Source organism: Calypte anna, chromosome 8 (genome assembly GCF_003957555.1).
Source record: "Calypte anna isolate BGI_N300 chromosome 8, bCalAnn1_v1.p, whole genome shotgun sequence".
In the NCBI taxonomy this organism is placed as follows: domain Eukaryota; kingdom Metazoa; phylum Chordata; class Aves; order Apodiformes; family Trochilidae; genus Calypte; species Calypte anna.
The window spans coordinates 21,341,852-21,358,893 of NC_044254.1; the positions used below are offsets into that span (position 1 = coordinate 21,341,852).

General features: G+C 55.0%; 2 protein-coding genes across 6 annotated transcripts; one reads left to right on the plus strand and one right to left on the minus strand.

The window, feature by feature from the left end:
• The first annotated feature begins 46 nt into the window (after positions 1 to 46).
• Positions 47 to 16,834, plus strand: HPDL (4-hydroxyphenylpyruvate dioxygenase like). Of its 4 annotated transcripts, none has more exons than XR_003987785.1 (3): positions 47 to 327; positions 2,072 to 2,204; positions 5,031 to 5,592. XR_003987785.1 is itself a non-coding variant. In XM_030454874.1 (3 exons), the coding sequence occupies exon 3, from the start codon at positions 15,178 to 15,180 to the stop codon at positions 16,366 to 16,368; it is 1,191 nt and encodes a 396-aa protein (XP_030310734.1). In that variant the 5' UTR covers positions 47 to 327; positions 2,072 to 2,204; positions 15,091 to 15,177; the 3' UTR covers positions 16,369 to 16,834. The 4 variants fall into 4 exon arrangements, 3 of the variants coding, with proteins under 3 accessions (XP_030310734.1, XP_030310735.1, XP_030310736.1); XM_030454874.1 differs by lacking the exon at positions 5,031 to 5,592 and adding an exon at positions 15,091 to 16,834; XM_030454875.1 differs by lacking the exons at positions 47 to 327; positions 2,072 to 2,204; positions 5,031 to 5,592 and adding exons at positions 13,860 to 13,997; positions 15,091 to 16,834.
• Positions 9,179 to 12,419, minus strand: LOC103525910 (selenoprotein Pb-like). Of its 2 annotated transcripts, none has more exons than XM_030454877.1 (5): positions 12,327 to 12,419; positions 11,418 to 11,636; positions 11,098 to 11,310; positions 10,828 to 10,963; positions 9,179 to 10,187 (listed from the first exon to the last, which is right to left on the minus strand). In XM_030454877.1, the coding sequence occupies exons 2-5, from the start codon at positions 11,618 to 11,620 to the stop codon at positions 9,942 to 9,944; spliced, it is 798 nt and encodes a 265-aa protein (XP_030310737.1). In that variant the 5' UTR covers positions 11,621 to 11,636; positions 12,327 to 12,419; the 3' UTR covers positions 9,179 to 9,941. The 2 variants fall into 2 exon arrangements, with proteins under 2 accessions (XP_030310737.1, XP_030310738.1); XM_030454878.1 differs by having other exon boundaries at positions 11,418 to 11,640; positions 12,327 to 12,358.
• Positions 16,835 to 17,042: the final 208 nt, after the last annotated feature.

The window sequence follows — 17,042 nt, forward strand, 5'->3', positions numbered from 1 at the left end:
AGCCGGCCCCTGGTGGGGCGGGACACTCTGCAGCCCCCTGCCCGCCCCCACCGACCGCGCTCTGGCCTGCACCTGCAAGGGAGTGGGGTCACACAGCGCCGCGGGGCAGGGAGATGGTGCGGGATCCTGCGGTCCCCCGGGGTCACCCTTCCCTCGTCCCAAGGAGCTGTGTCCCCAGGCGGAGGCGAGGGACATACTGGATTGCGTCCCTAGAAAAGGAAGAGATGCCACCGCTCTCCCGGAGGTGTCCAGCATCCATCCTTCGACACTCGGCCTCAGCGCCCATCCAAACCCACCGCCCAGTCTAACCCACAAATCACCTTCAGGGTGAGTAGCTGGGTAGCAGAGCAAACAGCAGAGCCTGACGATTTCCAGGGCATCAGGGTTTTCTTTTTCTTTTCAAGCCTTGTAGTAAGTATGCTCACCCCACACATCACTGCAGTGTCCTCAGGTGTAGAAGAAGTCCCAGGTACTGTGACACACCTAGCCTTTGGCAGAGCAAGTGAAGGAACAGAGGCAGTGCTGACTCCCAGGGAGCTCTGCTCTGCTCTTATGTGGGGTGTCTTTAAAGTGAGGTCTTTTGGTATACATCGCCTGAGGTGACACCCCAAAATCCAGGGAGCTATTTCCTCACCAGGCAGGGGATGATGGCAGGACCCCTGGGACCAGCTCAGCACAGAGTTCTGCTGTCCTGCCATGTTGGTTACTTTGCTGCCATGTCCAGCAGGACACTGTCCCAGGATTTTCCCCAGAAATACAGTCCAGTTCTTTTATCCTGACTATTTTTAAGTGACAAATCTCTGAGGAAGAGCAGAGCTCACAGATCTCTGCTTTCGGTTTTCTTACTCTGTTATTCTCAGCACTTTAAGAATCTAAACCCAGTTCCTTTCTACATCCAGTTAAGTCACATTTAGACCATTACTGGTTGTTCCCTCATTGCAGAGATCTCCTATTTACTCTTACTGACAGAGCAAGAGTACATTTCCTGGAATAACAGAGCGATGTAATTAGGGAACAGGAAATAATTATGTGCCTTTGCTATGCCACGAGGTACCTCCAAGCCCAAGGTCTCCTTCACAGGACTCGGAGGAAAGGAATCAGATCTCAGGCAGGCAGTGAGAGGAGGCAGAGCTACTGCAAGGAGAGATCTCCATTTTAGTGAGTAAGCCACATGCTAATCGATGAAGGTCAGAAAAAGGTTTTCCTTGAAGGCTGAGGTGTTTCTTGCTGCCGTTGTCTTGTTCAAGATAATCAGTGCTAACTGGTGGCAGGCCCTGGCCAAAGGCAGCAGTTACACACAGATTTGTTTATGTCCCAGGAATCATGTCCCCATTTCTTTATCCCTGAAGGGCATTTCACTCTCCATAAGGCATTGTTGAGACAGGAAGCCCATGTGAGCACCGCATTTTGCCCACCACCTCTGCTCGCTGTGGCAGCAGCAGGATAGGGGGGGATGAGAAGGTCTTTGTCCATGTCTGCTCCTCCCTGGCTGCACAAAGGGACCTCAAGGGGTCATTTCAAAGTACCCTCCTGCCCCAAGGCAGAGCACGCCTTCCCGGCAGAGACCAGTCCAACAGGATCTTAAACACTTTCAGTGATGGAGGCTGTGGGACCTGGTGTTACAGCAGCCTGACTGCCCAGGAGTTTCTGACAGCACCCGTGACCCCTGCAGCCACCGGGGCTGCTCAGGCAGGGGGGAGCCTGCATGAAAGCTGGGACACAGCACCCCAGCTTGTCTGCTCCCTCTGCCACCAGTCTTTGCAGAGCTCACCTAGTGACAACCTTGAGTGTCCTTACTTACGTCGTCCCCAGACGGTGCCAATAGAGAGGATTTTAGACTTCAGCCTGAGCAGGGATGTTATTCATTCCCAACGAGCTGACTTTTCACTGCATAAAACATATAATCCAGACTCAAATCAAAGCAAGGTCAATGCAGTGGCTAGCCAGCCTGTCTCTGGGGGGTTAGCATGTTATTTCAAAGACAAATCAATCTATTTTTCCTCTCCCTCTTCATCTAAACATTTGTTGCTCCCCATTCCTCCCCTGTCTCTCCCTGTCTCTTTCATTACAGCCTTGAATTTCACAAGGGAGGGAGCTCTCCTCCTCCCAGAGAACATGGACAGACCTCTTCTCCCCAGGGAAGGATGTGAAATGTCAGCCTCCCGCCCAGCCCCTGATGCTGCTCATTCAGAGTCTGGAATCAGGTACATCAATAATTCACCACACGCTTTCCTGAGCCCAACCATTTGCTGAGTCTGTATCACCAGCAGCTCCAGTTCCTCTCCCATCTTTGGGGCTGTTTGGTTGGGGCCCATGCTCTGACCCACCGTCTCCAGCTCTTCTGGCCTGCACACTGGTGTTACTCATAAAGAGCTGATTTTTCATGCTGGCCCCAGGAAGTATTTTATTTTGAGTCCCTGGACAGAATATTTACTGACCAAAGGGCTGGAGCCCCCACGGCTCTACAGTGCAGTTAGGCATCAGTGCAAGGGGAATTTTCTTGGGTGCCAGTCAGAGGTCCAGCTTTAAGTTGCAGGTGCTGTAGCACAAGAAATCCACTTTCCTCTTGCTAGAAACTATATTCAAGTGTTCCAACAAAGAGAGAGGAAAAGGATGCTGCTGGGATGTTTGCTGCACACCTGTTCTCTGGCACCTGTGCTTTGTTTTGTGGCAGAGAAGGCAAGTGCTGGTATGTCTCACCCCAAGGGGATGCCACCTCCTTGGCTGCTCCCACCCACACAACTTTGTGTAGCTGCTCTCCTCTCCCCACCATGCCCAGACCCCACACCAGCAGAAAGACTGCTTTTCCCTGAGTATCTTCCCCTCTCTTGGGTGCTCCCATGCCTCTGACATTGCTTTGACTCTGAACAGTCAATGTTGAGCCCTCACTAACATGGGTAACACTGACTGAGCTTTACAGAGATGACAACAGAGCTTTGCAAGACCCAGTGAGCACCAAGGAAGTCCCTTGATGACAGATGAAGATTTATAAGAAAAGCAGAGGCTTTATGGCCAGTAAATGATGGGAAAGGAGGTAGGTAGCAGAGTTCAGGCAGTCACCAAGCTCCTGCTCCAGCCACACAGATTTGCTGCTCCAAAACAGGCTGAAGTTGGGCTTATCAGCAGCCAAGCTCCCTGCCATAGCTGCCAGCCCTAGGCACTCATTGAAAGCGTGTTGGTTTCTGCCTTTCCTGTGTTGCTGGTGCTGTTCAGAGCAGAGGCAGGAGGGAATGGACATGGGGAGCAACACAGCCTGCAGCTCCCCTGCCATAATGCAGGAGCAGAGAGATCTATTGCCCAGGAGAGTTATTCCTGTGTATCTGACATCCAGGAAGAGCTAAAGGATGCTGCCTTATGAAATAATTGGCTTTGCAAGCAAGAGGCCCCATAGCTTGCTTTGGTTGCCCATAGACTGCAGCCTCATTTTTAGATTCTTCGGTGCCTTGTAAGGTCCCCAACAAAGTGTAAGCTTGAGCTACCAAACTGTTTGAATCCCCCATGGATTCTCCACTGACTCATTAGCACTGAGCTATTGCTGTGCTTCCCTTTCAGCAGGGACTCTAATAAAGTTCCTTTTTTCTAGCCAGTCAGTTATTTTATGAAACTTTCCAGAACTGACAATCTCAGATACCTCCTTCAGTGACTGCAATTGTCTGTGTACTCAAAAGAGAAATGCAAGGACTGCAAGCACCACCTCCCCTCTCCAAGTGGGGTCTGACTTCAAAGATCAGGTGCAGGATGGCAGCTCTCACCCTCACTTTGCCACAGGAACAGCTCTGTTTGCCTGCATGTCTCTGTACCCACTCAGGGGTCTGCGAGTTTGAAGCAGAGGATGCTCATCTACTGCCAAGAGGGACCTCAATCTGCAAGAAAAATCTGCCCCTGCCCTCCACAGGGCACTGTGGGCCTCATGGACCATGCAGCACAGGCAATGGGAGGTTGGATCTGGCAGGAGTCTAGGAGGGGTTCAAGCAGAGGGAGCTAGCAAGCCCTGCTGTGGGGAGAGGGTTTGTGGGGCAGGGTAGATGTTGGGGAGCTCCTTTGTGTGGCTGGAGAGAGGGCAGAAGGAACCAGCAGACAGTTTGGGGCAGCAGCAAGGAAGGGAGAAAAAATGGAATGAGGTGCTCAAGTACCAGATGTCAGATTGGGACTGGGCAGACACAGACTTCTCCTTGTACCCAACCAGGGGGTTGTGGCTGTCAGGAGCTGTTGTTCCCTCTCTCCCACACACACCATTACATCTCTGGCTTGCCAGGCTTCCACCAGCCCCCATAAGATCAGCAAAGCGCTGAGCCTCTGCCTTGCCACAAAATGTCTGCACCCTTCCAGCAAACACATTTTCTGTGCTGGCCAGCAATTAAGCACAGAGGAGCTGCTGGGAAAAGCCCCTTGGCTTCGAGGAGAAGCGTCTGCCTCCCCAGAATGAAGTCTAAAAGCACAGAGCACTCCAGAAAGTTACTCAGCCCCATGGCAGAGAGCAGCATCCATCCCGACCAGCCTGGCTGCTGCGGTGCTGAGCTCAGCAGAAGGCAGCCCCCAGCCCATCGCCACCCTCTCAGCTGCTGAAGCTCCCTCCCCTTAGTTAGAGATGCTAAAATAACTGCAGAATCATTTCGCAGGCTATGAGAGCATGAATAAATGATGGCAAAATGAGGCATGAACAACGCTCCTGTCAGCTTTTGCAGCAGTCTGCCTCGGCTTCGAAGAAGTGAGAGGGTTGCAAGTTCTGGCTGAGGGGGAAGCTGGGGTCAGTCCAGGGCTGGGGCTCATCCCTCCTCTCTCTTGTCACCCAGAGTCCCACTGCTCCTCATGTGCTGGGAACCTACAGTGGGTTCCACCATAACCCCTTTGCATCAGGTTCCTCCATAACCCCTTGACATCACTCCAGCCTTTTACCCTCTGCATTTAACACACTTTGCAAATGTTAACTGGAATGTAGATAACCCTGGGTGGGGAACAGTCTTCTAAGGGAGGAGGGAGATATTACAGCAGTGAGAAACAACACACTGAACCGACTTCATTTTTTGCAGGAAAAAAAGGAGAATATCTGCAATCTGGAAGGCAATACACAGGTTCTGCTACCAAAAGCACAGCACAGGAGAGGCAGAAAACTGGAAAAATTCACCCAGAGAGAAACATGGGCATGGCTGATTGGCTGGAAGGTTACAATGCCCCATAGCCAATTGGCTGGGAGATTACAATCCCCCACAGCTGATTGGCTGGAGGTGTTACAATGCCCCACATATGATTGGCTATGATGTTACAACACCCCAGGGCTGCTGGGCTGGGGAGCTACAGTGCCCCGGGGCTGATTGGCTGGGTGGCTACATCACTGGATGCTCATTGGCTGTGTGACCTTACTACTGCACACTGATTGGCTGGGGATGGGGGAGAAACAAACAAATTATAAAGCAGCTTTAACTAAAGTCAGAGAATTTCAGGTTATAGTATTTCTCCTCACAGCTGGTTCTGCTGGTCTGTGCAGTCATCTGTGCCGCTCAGACCATCACTGCCACATCTGCCATGGTAACAGGTTGCTCTCAGCAGCAGGTTTCAGGAGCCAAAGTTCAGATGTCTGGAGCATCTGGGTCATTCCCTGCCATCCCTTTCAACAATTTATTCAAATGCAAAAAAAAAAAAAAAAAAAAAAAAAAAAAAAAAGGCTCCAGCCTGGGAAGCTTTTCCATTGTTAAAATCAACAATGTCACCACCAATACAGATTTTCTTGTATATCTTTATCAGGGCTCTCACAGTAGTTGGGGGCTGCCCACCCCAGCTCAGGATTGGGGTCTTTTCAGAAGGTATTTCAGAAGCTGCTCCATGGGTTTGTCCTCTTCCTCCAGCTCTTTTATAATGCAGAGGGAGAGAAATACAGCAAATCTTCCCTCACATGGCAGCAAAAAAGGAGTAGTAATCTGATTTGCTTGCAGCAGGGTGATGCCAGGGAGCCCAAATTTTAGTAAAGTTCCTTTGAACAGAGGGACCAGTGTGGAATCCAGTCTCAGCCTTGGGCATTTCCACAGATGTTGTGCTGGTGACATGTGTCTGTCCTGGAGTGCTGTTTGGGCTTTGTCTGCTTACACTGGACTCCTTTCAGCCCCCAGATCAAAACCATAAATAACAGAAGGAATTTGTTCCCTGTGTGCCATCAGCCATCACCAGCAAACAAAGGTAGCAGCTAGAAACCAGCATCAGGGAGAAATGATTGTTCTGTTCTTGCACAGTGATGGCCAGACCATGCTTGGTGGGCACAGAGAGGTGATGCCACATCAAGCTGTCCTGCAGTGACACTAAGAAGCATCCATGGTGTGGTGAGAGTCTTCGTGTTTCGTGGGGCCAGGGCTCCAGCTCTGCCTCCCTCAAACCACGCTGGACCCATCAGGAGGGAGGAAAGGAGCTGAGATTGATCTCTAGGTCATCAAATGGACAGACACTTGGAGACCTTTGGAAGGAGGAGAGAGGCTACAGAGGAAACAGCAGGAAAAGTGATCTTGTTGAAGGCATCTTTGCTCTAAAGTCAGAGAGATGCCTCCATCCCTTGTCCCTGGGCTTTGCTTTGGAGTGACTTTGCCCACTCTCTGTCAGCAACTGAAAGATGACCAGGGACTGGGCTCTGTCCTGCTGGTGGCCTCATGCTTGGCCAGGACCTGTGTTGATGCTGGGGAGGCAGATGGGAATGAATGAGGCCAATATCTGACATACTTTCTCAGCCCTGTCTTCACCAGCGTCCAGCACTGGTGGAGGGGACATGAGTCACTGGGTCTGGCTCATTTCTGTGGCTGTTTCTCTGCTCTGTCCCATCTCCTTGGGCGATGTTACATCAAGATGGGTCTGTATCTACTCACCAGAGATGTCAGCAAGTTGGCTGACGCTGGGGGCAAGACGAGCAGCCCTTGTTCCCAACCTCCTAACCCACAATGGAGACACATCCCTAGGCAGCAGCATTCACCCTCACCCCACAGAGGCAAGAGAGGCCTGGCTGGACTGGATTTGGGGGACAAAAATGCAGCCGCCTGCATTTATTTTGCCTAACAACAGTGATCTCCCTGTATATTTTCATTCTGTTTTCCTAGGCTCAGCTGCCTCCTCAATGAAATGTTTCCAAAGCAGCCTGACTTGGCAGCATGCCAGCCCTGGCTGCCTGATGAATGGGCGGAGGAGGAGGGACCCATTCCTCTTCTTGACACAGCATCACTGCACAAGAGGCCTCTGTTGACACTAGGACTGGCTGTTCCCCCTCTCCTGAGAGGCTCTGCCTGGCTCTTGGCAGGAGCAGCACACAAGCCCAAGGCAGCAGGCTGCATGTGATGTGAGGCTGGGGTCTGTCCTCCTCTGGAGCCCTGGCAGAGCCACAGGCACCCAGAGTGCCATCGCACAGCACTGACAGGACCTGAAGTCAGCCCTAGTTCCTTGACCTGGACCCTCTGGTGCTGAGCCAGCCCCCCTGACACAGCTGAGCACTCCTTGGAGCTCTCTGAGTAACAGCATTACCCCCCCAGGCAGCAGCAATGTGAAGAGCCTGATAACTCTGTAACAGTGTCACAGCGCTTTCCCATGCCTCGGTTTCTCTACCCAAAGCAAAATACCAACCCAAGCCTTCAGGGCTCAGAATTTGTCTGCTGGGAGGTAGCCAACTGGTAGCAAAGCAGCAGAGTGCCACTAGACTACCCACCATCACAAGATGTGATTCCTTCATCTGCCACTGCTAATTGCAGATCTGGTCATCAGCAAGGGAATGCAAACCCCTGCGTGCCCCACTCATCACAATGTCACCTACTTGCATAGGAAACTTTTAGGGGCTGTGCAAGGAAGGATGTAGAAATTAATAAAAGGGCTAAGGAACCACCAGAAGGCAAAAGAAAGAGATAAAAGTCATCATCATCCTTCCAGTATGCACCTCTCTCCTCTGGCTGGCTCCTCTGGCATCTGCTACTGCTGCAAGCCAAGAACCAGAGGCTGAGTCAGATCAGCACACGGCATGGGCACAGGCTGCTCCCACCAGCATCTTCACCAGTGGCGGGGTGGGGGCTCTGCCTGGATCTGGTGGAAAAGAGGCCAACCACACATCGATAAGATGAATTAGTTGTCTCAGCAACACCAGCAAAATGAGCAAGAGGAGAGGAGCCCGTGAGGCCCGGCCTGCTTTGTTTCAATTACAGCAGCTGCCAGAAGAAAAAGATAACCTCAATATTGATGGCAGGAGCAGCACACAGAGGTGCCCTTGTGGGCTGCTGGGAGTAGGTAGAGGAGGAAGGGGGAGGAGGAAGGGAGTAAAAGAGATGGAGGAGGAGGAACAGGGTCTCAGGCAAGGGACCTGTGGGAGCGCCTGGCTGACTCTCCAGGACTGGTGAGGAAGACACACCTGATCCTGTTGCCCTCATCCCGGTGAGGAACAGATCCTCTTCACCCTGGCCTCTGCTCCTGTTGGTGGGCAGAGCATCCTCCTGCAGAGGCAGGGAAGTGGGGTGCAGGATCCCAGGACAAGGGACAGAGCAGCATCAGCAGGACATGCACCACAGCATAGTTCCTCACAATGCTGAGCAGAAAATCCATCCCTGTACTCCCTGCTCAGGCTGTGGGACCCAGAGAGGAGGTAGAAGGTTCAAGGGAGGTGTTGAGTGGGGCTGTGTGGGATGATGGATGGAGCTGGAGTGAAGGGCTAGAGGGCTGAGACAGGCATGGGGGTGGCCCAGGGTGCAGGCAGGCATGGCTGCTTGCCAGGCATGCAGCACCCCACAGCCTGAGGGCTGGGCAGCCCCCAGCACTGTGCACACAATGGGGATCAGGCTGGGCTCTGGGAACAAGATGCTCAAGATGACCTTGGACTGCATGTGGGAACCAGCCCCACGATGGCAGCTCAGGGCAAGCACCCCAAGATTACATCTACAAGCCAGAGATCAAGGTGCAGAGACAAACTTCCTCCCAGTGCCCTGCCTGGGAAGGTGGACTGAGCCCTGGGTTCATATCTAGCAGGAGGTAACCAGAAGGTGTGAACGGATGGGATGTCTTCAATTTTCAGCTGCTATGTCTGGTCTCTGAACAGGGAAATGTTTTTTGGGGTCCACATCCAGCTCCAGGTTACTCCCTGTGTCCAGAGAAAAGCTCAGGGCCTGCTCAGTGCTGAGCCAGACCTCCACCCTCTCCAGGGAAGGGACACCAGAGGCCAAGATGAGCAGGGTTCGCTTCACAGAGGTTTTATTTGTATTCTAATACCCGCATCACCCTCCAATCTCACTTCTACCCCAGGATCCTCAAGCCCATTCTCCCAGGTCTGTGGACTTGGGATACAGCCCCTAAATCTTCAAGAGGGGACAAGACCACCATCTTGCGGCCACCCGTCACCACTGCACATACCCATGTGCAAGGCCTGGAGGGTCCCCAGAATGTGACAGATATGAGGGTACTGGGTTTGGACCGCGAGGAGCTGCGACCTTCTACACTCCTATGCCTCCCATCCCCTGGGATCACATCCTGCAGGGCACAAGCTGTTCCTCCCTTTTCTCCTCAGCCAAGACACCTGGAGGTGCCAGGACACCCACGGGTGCCAGGACTGGCAGAGCATGCTGGCAGTGCTGCTCCCATCCCAGTTCTGGCCCCTCCACCCCTGCCCTGCCGGTCCATGCAGTGTCAGCCAGCAGTGACCGGGGACCTCCCAGTTTGCACCGTGGGCTTCATTGAGCATGGAAAGGCAGGTGCTGGCAGAGGAAGGCTCAGAACCAAGCCCTGAGGCTCAAAACGCAGCACCTCAAGGGGTCTGAGGGAGATTTTTCATCCCTGGGCATAGCACGGGAGTACAACCCACATGAAGAATGCTGGAGGGGGTTATTATACCAACGCTGATAGTGACCACCAGCCCAAAGCAAGTCCTTTCATGCCTCTGGGAAGCGAGCTGGCATGGTCTGCACACTACGGGGTTCTTCTGCAAGGCTGCACAGCCTGGCTTAGTGCTCATTTCCTTCCTTCTGCTTCTGCCCTTTGGGATGAGACTGGCCATGCTCTCCATGGTGGTCTTGAGCATGGGCAGCAGGTTTGTGGTCCCCACTCAGGTCTGTGGCTCTGTCGCTGCTGACTTGGTGGTGGTGGTGAGGATGGAGGGGGTTGTGCTGGTGGATGGGGGTCTCTGACTCCTTCCCCTCTTGTTCCGGAAGTGGGCTTGGGCTTACAGGGACCTCCATGGTACTGTTAGCCTGGAGAAAATAATGTAAGGGCTGGTGCAGTATGTGAAGGCACACAGCCCTGCAGTGAGCCTGCAAGCACACCCTTGAGCTGAGATGAAAGCCAAACAGCATTTGTCACAGAGAAACCTGTGTGGGTCAGACCCAGGGTGCAGGGAAGACAGAAGAAGCTGGAGAACATAAAGCACAAACCTCTGGACATACATCCCTTAGCTCAAGCAGTCTGTGGTCCAGCAAATTCCTGAGCCAGGAAGGACTTTGCATTTAATATTTCTAGTTGGATTTTTCTCCTAGGAAGGGACTAATCTCTTGTTGAGCCCAATGCAACATCCTTTTCTTTGCTCTGAGCTTGCCACCTTCAGGTCCATTGCCTGTCTTTCTCTGTATCAGAATAGCCAGGAGCCCTAGTTAGCTTTTCCAGATCTGGGCTATGACCCCTTTAGTCCCCTTCTACTCAACCTGAAAGCTCTGGCCTATTTAACTGCCCTTCCTTCAGACCTTTCATCATCTTCCCTCTTAACCCTGGCTGAGGGTGGTTGCCAGCACAGAGCCCATCCCTTATATGAAGATAAGATTGGGTTGTTTTTTTTCTGATGTGCAATGCCAGAGGAAAGAAGGGAGCCCAGCTCCAGCAAGTATCCCTGCTCCTTACCTCCTCAGTGGTGTTGAGGTAGAGGGAGCAGTTGCCACAGAAGTCCTTGCTGTGGGTGAAGCGGATGGCCGACTCCACGTAGGGGAAGTGGAGGAAACTGTAGGGCAGCTGGATGTGGAAAGCCAGGCGGCCACACCTGTGGGGAGAAGCCAAGGACCAGCTCAAGGTGGAGGCTCTGGGATCCCCCCAGCCATGGCGGGAGCTTTGGGAACCCCACCAAACACTCCTAACACCTCAGGAAAACTTGGACCAAGATTAGGGGATACTCACCTGTCATAGATGAGGAAGTCATCCTTGTCACCCCCCAGGACCTGCCAGACATCGGGCTCCTCGGGCTCTGGTTGGAAGACGGGGACGCCCGGGGGAGCATGGCGCTCCAGCTCCCCAAACATGGCACGGGAGAGCGGTGCCTTCTCGTTGACAATCATGTAGCGAATGTCGACAATGCCCTGACGGGCCAGCCTCTCCTGCAGGCCCCTGAGGCTGCATGGAAGGAGGTGCTTGAGAAGGGGGGTGCCAGGCTGGGGGGGCCACCACGCTGTCCCCCACAATGGCGGTGCTGAGCTTGGGGTAGGGAGAGCGGGACACACCTGCGGGCCTGCAGCAGGCAGAAATGTCAGCTGGCCTTCAGCAGGGCCACCACGGTCACCTGCCCTGACACCTCCTCCATGGGGCTCGAGCCATTGACACTCCAGGCCGGTGCCTCCTGGCAGAGCTGGCTGCTGTTGGTCACCCCCTCGGAGGCTGAGGTCAGCCCCAGCCAGAGGGCCAGGGCCACCAGCAGCAGCCCCATCCCGGTCCCCTCACTCCTGGTTGGGGCAAATGAGGCATTAATCTCCCCTCTACCCCAGGCCTCAAGCTGGTGGGATCCTCCCAGCCCTACTGCAACCCTGTACCCCTCTCTGCACGTAGGACACCTGTAGTGGTGGGGTGAGGAAAGGGAGATAAGGGACTGGGATGATCAGGGAGTGGGTGACCAGGGACTGGGGTGATCGGCTCCCAACAAGTGCTGCACCCTCAGTGGAGGCTTTTCTGCCAGAGCCAGGTGCCTCGATCTCCCTCCAGCAGTGGAGGCACCCACACCATGTCGGTGAGGAGGAAGATCCTGCCCCCCCATGGTCTGTCTTTGCCCCAGAGATGCAGTTTCCATAGCCCTGGACACCAGCAAGGAGTAAGTGGGGCAGAGATGGTTTCACCTTCAGGTCACCTTGAGAGTCTTCAATGCCTTACAAAGAACTCGAGGGGTGCACAGAGCCTTTAAACCCCCAGCCCTCCAATATCTGCCTTAAGCCCCCTTCCTCCCACAACCCCTTAACCCTGCCCACCCCAAGACATGCCCCATCCCTCTAGCATCCAGCAAACTTAATGGGCAAGGAGAGGACACAGGATGGGGGATAATCCCGGGAGGTAAGGAGGAAGCAGGAGGCTGCAGGGTGTAGTCAGGATGGATGTACCCCCAACCCCCAACCCTCTCCCCCACGAGAATGGGCCCTCAGTACCGCTCTTTCCGCTGCCGTCCTCTGGCCAGACCTTGGCTCCAGGCACCAGTAGCTCTCGCCAGTGGCCAGCTGGACCCGGTCTCCCTTATATCTCCTGTCCACTCTCCCCGCCCAGGAGGGAGGAGAAGAGCCCAGCGTGAGCCGGGACTGTGCCACTTGTTGCTGCCTCAGGGGACAGCAACAAGGCTGGCACTGTCCCCCTCTGTGCCATGCAACTTCAGGGTCCTGCTGCCACAGAGCAGCCTGAGCAGTTCTGGGACAAAGCAACGCCTGGTGCTGGGCTGGAGCAGGGCGTGCCAGGCAGTGCCGTGGGGTGAAGCTGGTCATGGCCACTCAGATTCCCCCCACAGACACAGTGGGCCAGCAGCATTGACGCTTGCATCAAAGGGTTGCAGGACCAAGGGGTGACACCAAACTGTACCACCCACAACGTCCCAGGTGAGCCATCTCACTGTGTTCAAAAAGAGAGGTACCTGCTCCCCAACCTTGGGATGCTGGAATTCCCTGCCCCACATGTGCCACCCCAAAGGCCATGCTGCCCTTCCACACAGTGTCACATCTGCTCTTGGGCCATGCTTATCAACACAGCAAGCCCTTGATGTCCAGTGTGGCAGCTCCTGCCCAGATCCGCACCATTGGGGCTGTGGTGGCCGGAGGAACCAGAGATCCCTTGGGAAATCACAGCGCCAGTAGATTTCCTCCCCACCCCCCTGCAACCAAACAAGAGGAGCTCACCACTTTGGCTGCACATGGACATCTCTGCAAATATTTGAACAGTTTATCGTACCTAGGCTCAGTACAAAAACATGATAAGGCAGGAAAGAGCAGCACACACAGACATAACTGGGGCAGTGACATGGTCCCAGACACATAAAGGGGGGGGTGTGTGTGTGTGCAATCCCTCTGAAAACAGCCACGAACAGCAGGGAGAGAGAGGATCGCTGCTGGGGGGCTGGAGAGACTCGGGGATGTCAGCAAAGACATAAGAGGCCATGCTTTGGGATCAGGGAACAGGCACAGCTCTGCAGGGTCAGCGTGGAGAAAACCCATCCCTGACGGACTCCAGACCCTCTGCAGAGCTGTCACCCCCCACCCACACACTGCTCCTCTCCAAGTTCCCACAGGTACCCACGCACCATGAAGCGCCCAGCAGACACGTGTAGCCCTTGTTTTGCCCTGCCCAACGTGATTCGGGACAGCAGGGAATAACCTGTCACAGAGAGAAGCCATTTTGTCACCGGTCCCTGGGGAACCCCATCCACCACATGGCAGCCGGCTCCTCATCACCCTTTGCTCATCCCCGCCACAGTGCCTGCAGTTAGCAGCCCGGGAAGCTTTTTTTTGCTTTTTCTGCAAACACAGCATGGCACCTCCAGCGTCAGTGCAAACTTTTGGCACCTACACTGAGTGGGACGGCCACAGGACCATGGCTTTAAACCCTCCGGAGCATCTCCACGCCCTGCGCGTCATCCCCACGGACCCACCGACCCCTCCCTCCCGCCGGGCAGGCTCCCCCATGGCGTGGCAGGTGGCTTGGCAGCCTCCGTGACACCGCCAACCCCGTTCCCCGTCCCGCCGTGGCCTGTTGCGTGCCGGGGAGGAGCGAACTGAGCCGCCTCTCCGGGGCCGGCCCCTGCCCCGGCATCCCCTTCGTCCGCAGCCTTGACCCCGGTGAGGCGCGGGCGCGTTCGGGCTCCGCAGGGACCCGCGGGCAGGGGGGTGGCGGGGGCTGGGGGGGGGGTGAGAGGCGGTATTGAGGACAGTACAGGGGGGGTGGGAGCAGGGCGGGACTGGTGCTGATCTCGCAGGGCACAGAAAGGGAAAAGAGGGCAAGGAGGGGTCGATGACGCCTGTCCATGTGGTCACCGGGCTAGGGGTCCCAGCAAGGAACATCCCCTCCAGGGGAGGGAGGGGTGCGCCGATGTTGCTCATTCCCCACCCTCAGTGTTGCAGAGCCCTCTGCCCTGCCCAGCATCCATCCCTTTTTGGGGGTGGAAGGGAATATTTAGACAGGTCTCCTCCACCCCCATGGACATCCGTGGGGTCCATCCAGGGCACCTGGTGTGTGGTATGGGGCCAGGAAGCCTCCGTGGGATGCTTATGAGATGAGTTTCGGGCAGATGTTTCATCCCACATTCAGTGTGACAGCTGCTCGGGGCAGAGGGAGGTCACTCCCTACAACACCCCACCTGGTTCACCCTTTGTGCCCCTAGGGCATGGTCACTGCCTGAAGCATGGCAGCTCCATGCTGTCCCTGCTGGGTAGAGGAAGGACACAGCAGCCTGCTCTGACCCGCCTGCTCTCCCCCACCATTTGTGGGACACCACTGACAAGTACCGGGACAGCACAGGAGCACTTTAGCTGTAAATAGCACACTGCTGTGTTTGCCAGTCCAACCTCCACGTTCCTGGTACAGCGTATCTCTCCCCACAACCCTTGTCCCCATACTCTGCTTATGCGTGCAGCACACCCAACTCACCTGGATTCCCCCAGGAACCTCCTTGCAGAACCCTCAAGGGACACATGGCTCCAGAGGGGAGCTGCTGTGGCCAAGGGTCAGGGCTTTGCTCCTCTGAGACCCCAGGTGCAGGGCAGTGGAGTGACAAGTGTTGGCACAGCTCAGCATCCTCGGGTAGCTCGCTCCATCTTATCTCAAAAGGTCCCCTGCACAGCATGTATTGGCTTATGAAACGCACTTAAAATACATGTATTTAAGGAATGCAAATTTACATGTCTCTGCATCTGTGCATGCAAATGCACCCAGGCTCCGCACAAGGTGGAGGAATGGCTCCTTCCCACAGCCAGCAAGCCCCTCCTGACCCTGTGCATCCTCCCCACAGCCTGCCCAGCTATGGCAGCCTCGCTGAGCCGCCCCTGCTTCATCTCACTCCACATGCCCTACAGGCAGGGCTGGGCCCAGGACTTGGTCAACACCTTTCGCTTCCAGCCGGTGGCCGTGCGGGAGACGCCCCGTGTCCGGCAGTTGGCCTTGCGTCGGGGAGCCGCCATCTTCCTCGTCAACGAGCGCCTGGCACCGGGGCCCACCAGCACCTCCTCCTGTGATTTCCTCTACGACGTGGACCCCCAGCCTACCCTGGGCACAGCGTCCAATGTTTGCTTTGAGGTGGATGATGTGCCAGGGCTTTGCAAGCAGCTGCAGAGCCAGGGATGCTCCCTGCCGGTGCCCCCCACAGAGGTGAGGGATAACGGTGGCTCCGTCATCTATGGGGTGGCAAGCTCCATCGTGGGCAACATCAGCCATACTCTTCTGGACCGATCCCATTACCGGGGACCATTTCTTCCTGGTTTCCAGCCCATCCAAGGAGTCCCCTCAGCTGCAGGGGATGGTATAGATATCAATCACTTTGACCACATCACATACGTCTGCCAGCGGGGCAGTGCCCGGGCAGCTCTGGACTGGTACCAGCGCTGCTTTGGCTTCCACCGTTTCCTGCTGAACCCACAGGAGAGGCCAGCTGAGGGGTACGTGCTTGGTGGACAAGGGGTGGGCATGCTGCTTATGGCATTGCAGAGTGCCCAGGGTGCCCCATCACATGGCTGCAAGCTTGTCCTTGCTGAGTCCCTCTCAGAGGATGGCACCAACCAAGTTGACACTTTCCTAGAGCAGCACGGGGGGCCTGGGATCCAGCATGTCGGTCTCCACACCACTGATATTGTCTCCACAACTAAAGCTTTGCAGCAGTGGGGTGCACAGTTCTTCACGCCCCCTGCCACCTATTACAGCCACGGGGGCAAAGCAGAGGAGATCCAGAGTGCTGGGCAGGACCCCCACAAGCTGTCAGAGCTGGGCATCCTGCTGGACACCATGATACCCAGGGACAAGGGCTGGCCAGCCACCGATGTCATAGAGACCCCTTCCCAGGAATATCTGATGCAGATCTTCACCCATCCCATCTTCTCTGAGGAGACCTTCTTCCTGGAGCTCATTGACCGTCGGGGAGCGCTAGGCTTTGGGGAAGGCAATATAAGGGCACTGTGGAAAGCTGTGCAGGTCTATATGGACCAGCAGCAGCAGCAGTAGTGACGGCAGCGCATTGTTCCTCCTTCAGTTCCCCACCCTCTCTGGCCCAGGCTTGGAGGAATAGGCCACTGTAGAGATACCAGCAGGTGCCTTTGGCAGGGACCAAGGTAGGTCTCCGGGTCAAGCCAGAGCAAAATTCAGTGTGACAGCAGGTTGCTTAGAGCTGGGCCCACATCCCCTGGGATAGAAAATGATTTCTCCCTTTCCCTGGGTTCCCATTTATCAGCCTCATGTGAAGAACTTTCTGCCTTAGTTTCATCTTGATCTAATCAGACGTGTGGCATGGCTGAAAACACTGTCATCAGGAACACCCCCAGATGTAGAGGGATGAGAGGCAGCCAGAGGGGAGTGGATAACCCAAGGGCCATGAACACTGTTTTTATCAACAGTTACCACCCAGAGCATGACCAGCTCCTGTACAGGGCAAGTGATGGTCTCTGGCTTCTCTCAATTAAAGAATTAACCTGCAAACACTACTTTGGCTTTCTTTCTTCTTCCATTTAACATCTGCCGAGTGCAAGGTGAGGATGGAAGCACACTTTTCCACCCCTTTTCCATGGTCACCAGCAGTTAAAGCTCAGCCAAGAGGCTCCTTGCTACACTAACCAAGAAAGCACTCCTGTCCCCAGCCCAGACACACACATCCTGACAGCCATCCTCATCTCCAACTGCAG

What these genes read in the sequence shown, in the direction of transcription:
- HPDL (XM_030454874.1), top strand. Translation starts at nt 15,178, where the DNA reads ATGGCAGCCTCGCTGAGCCGCCCCTGCTTCATCTCACTCCACATGCCC.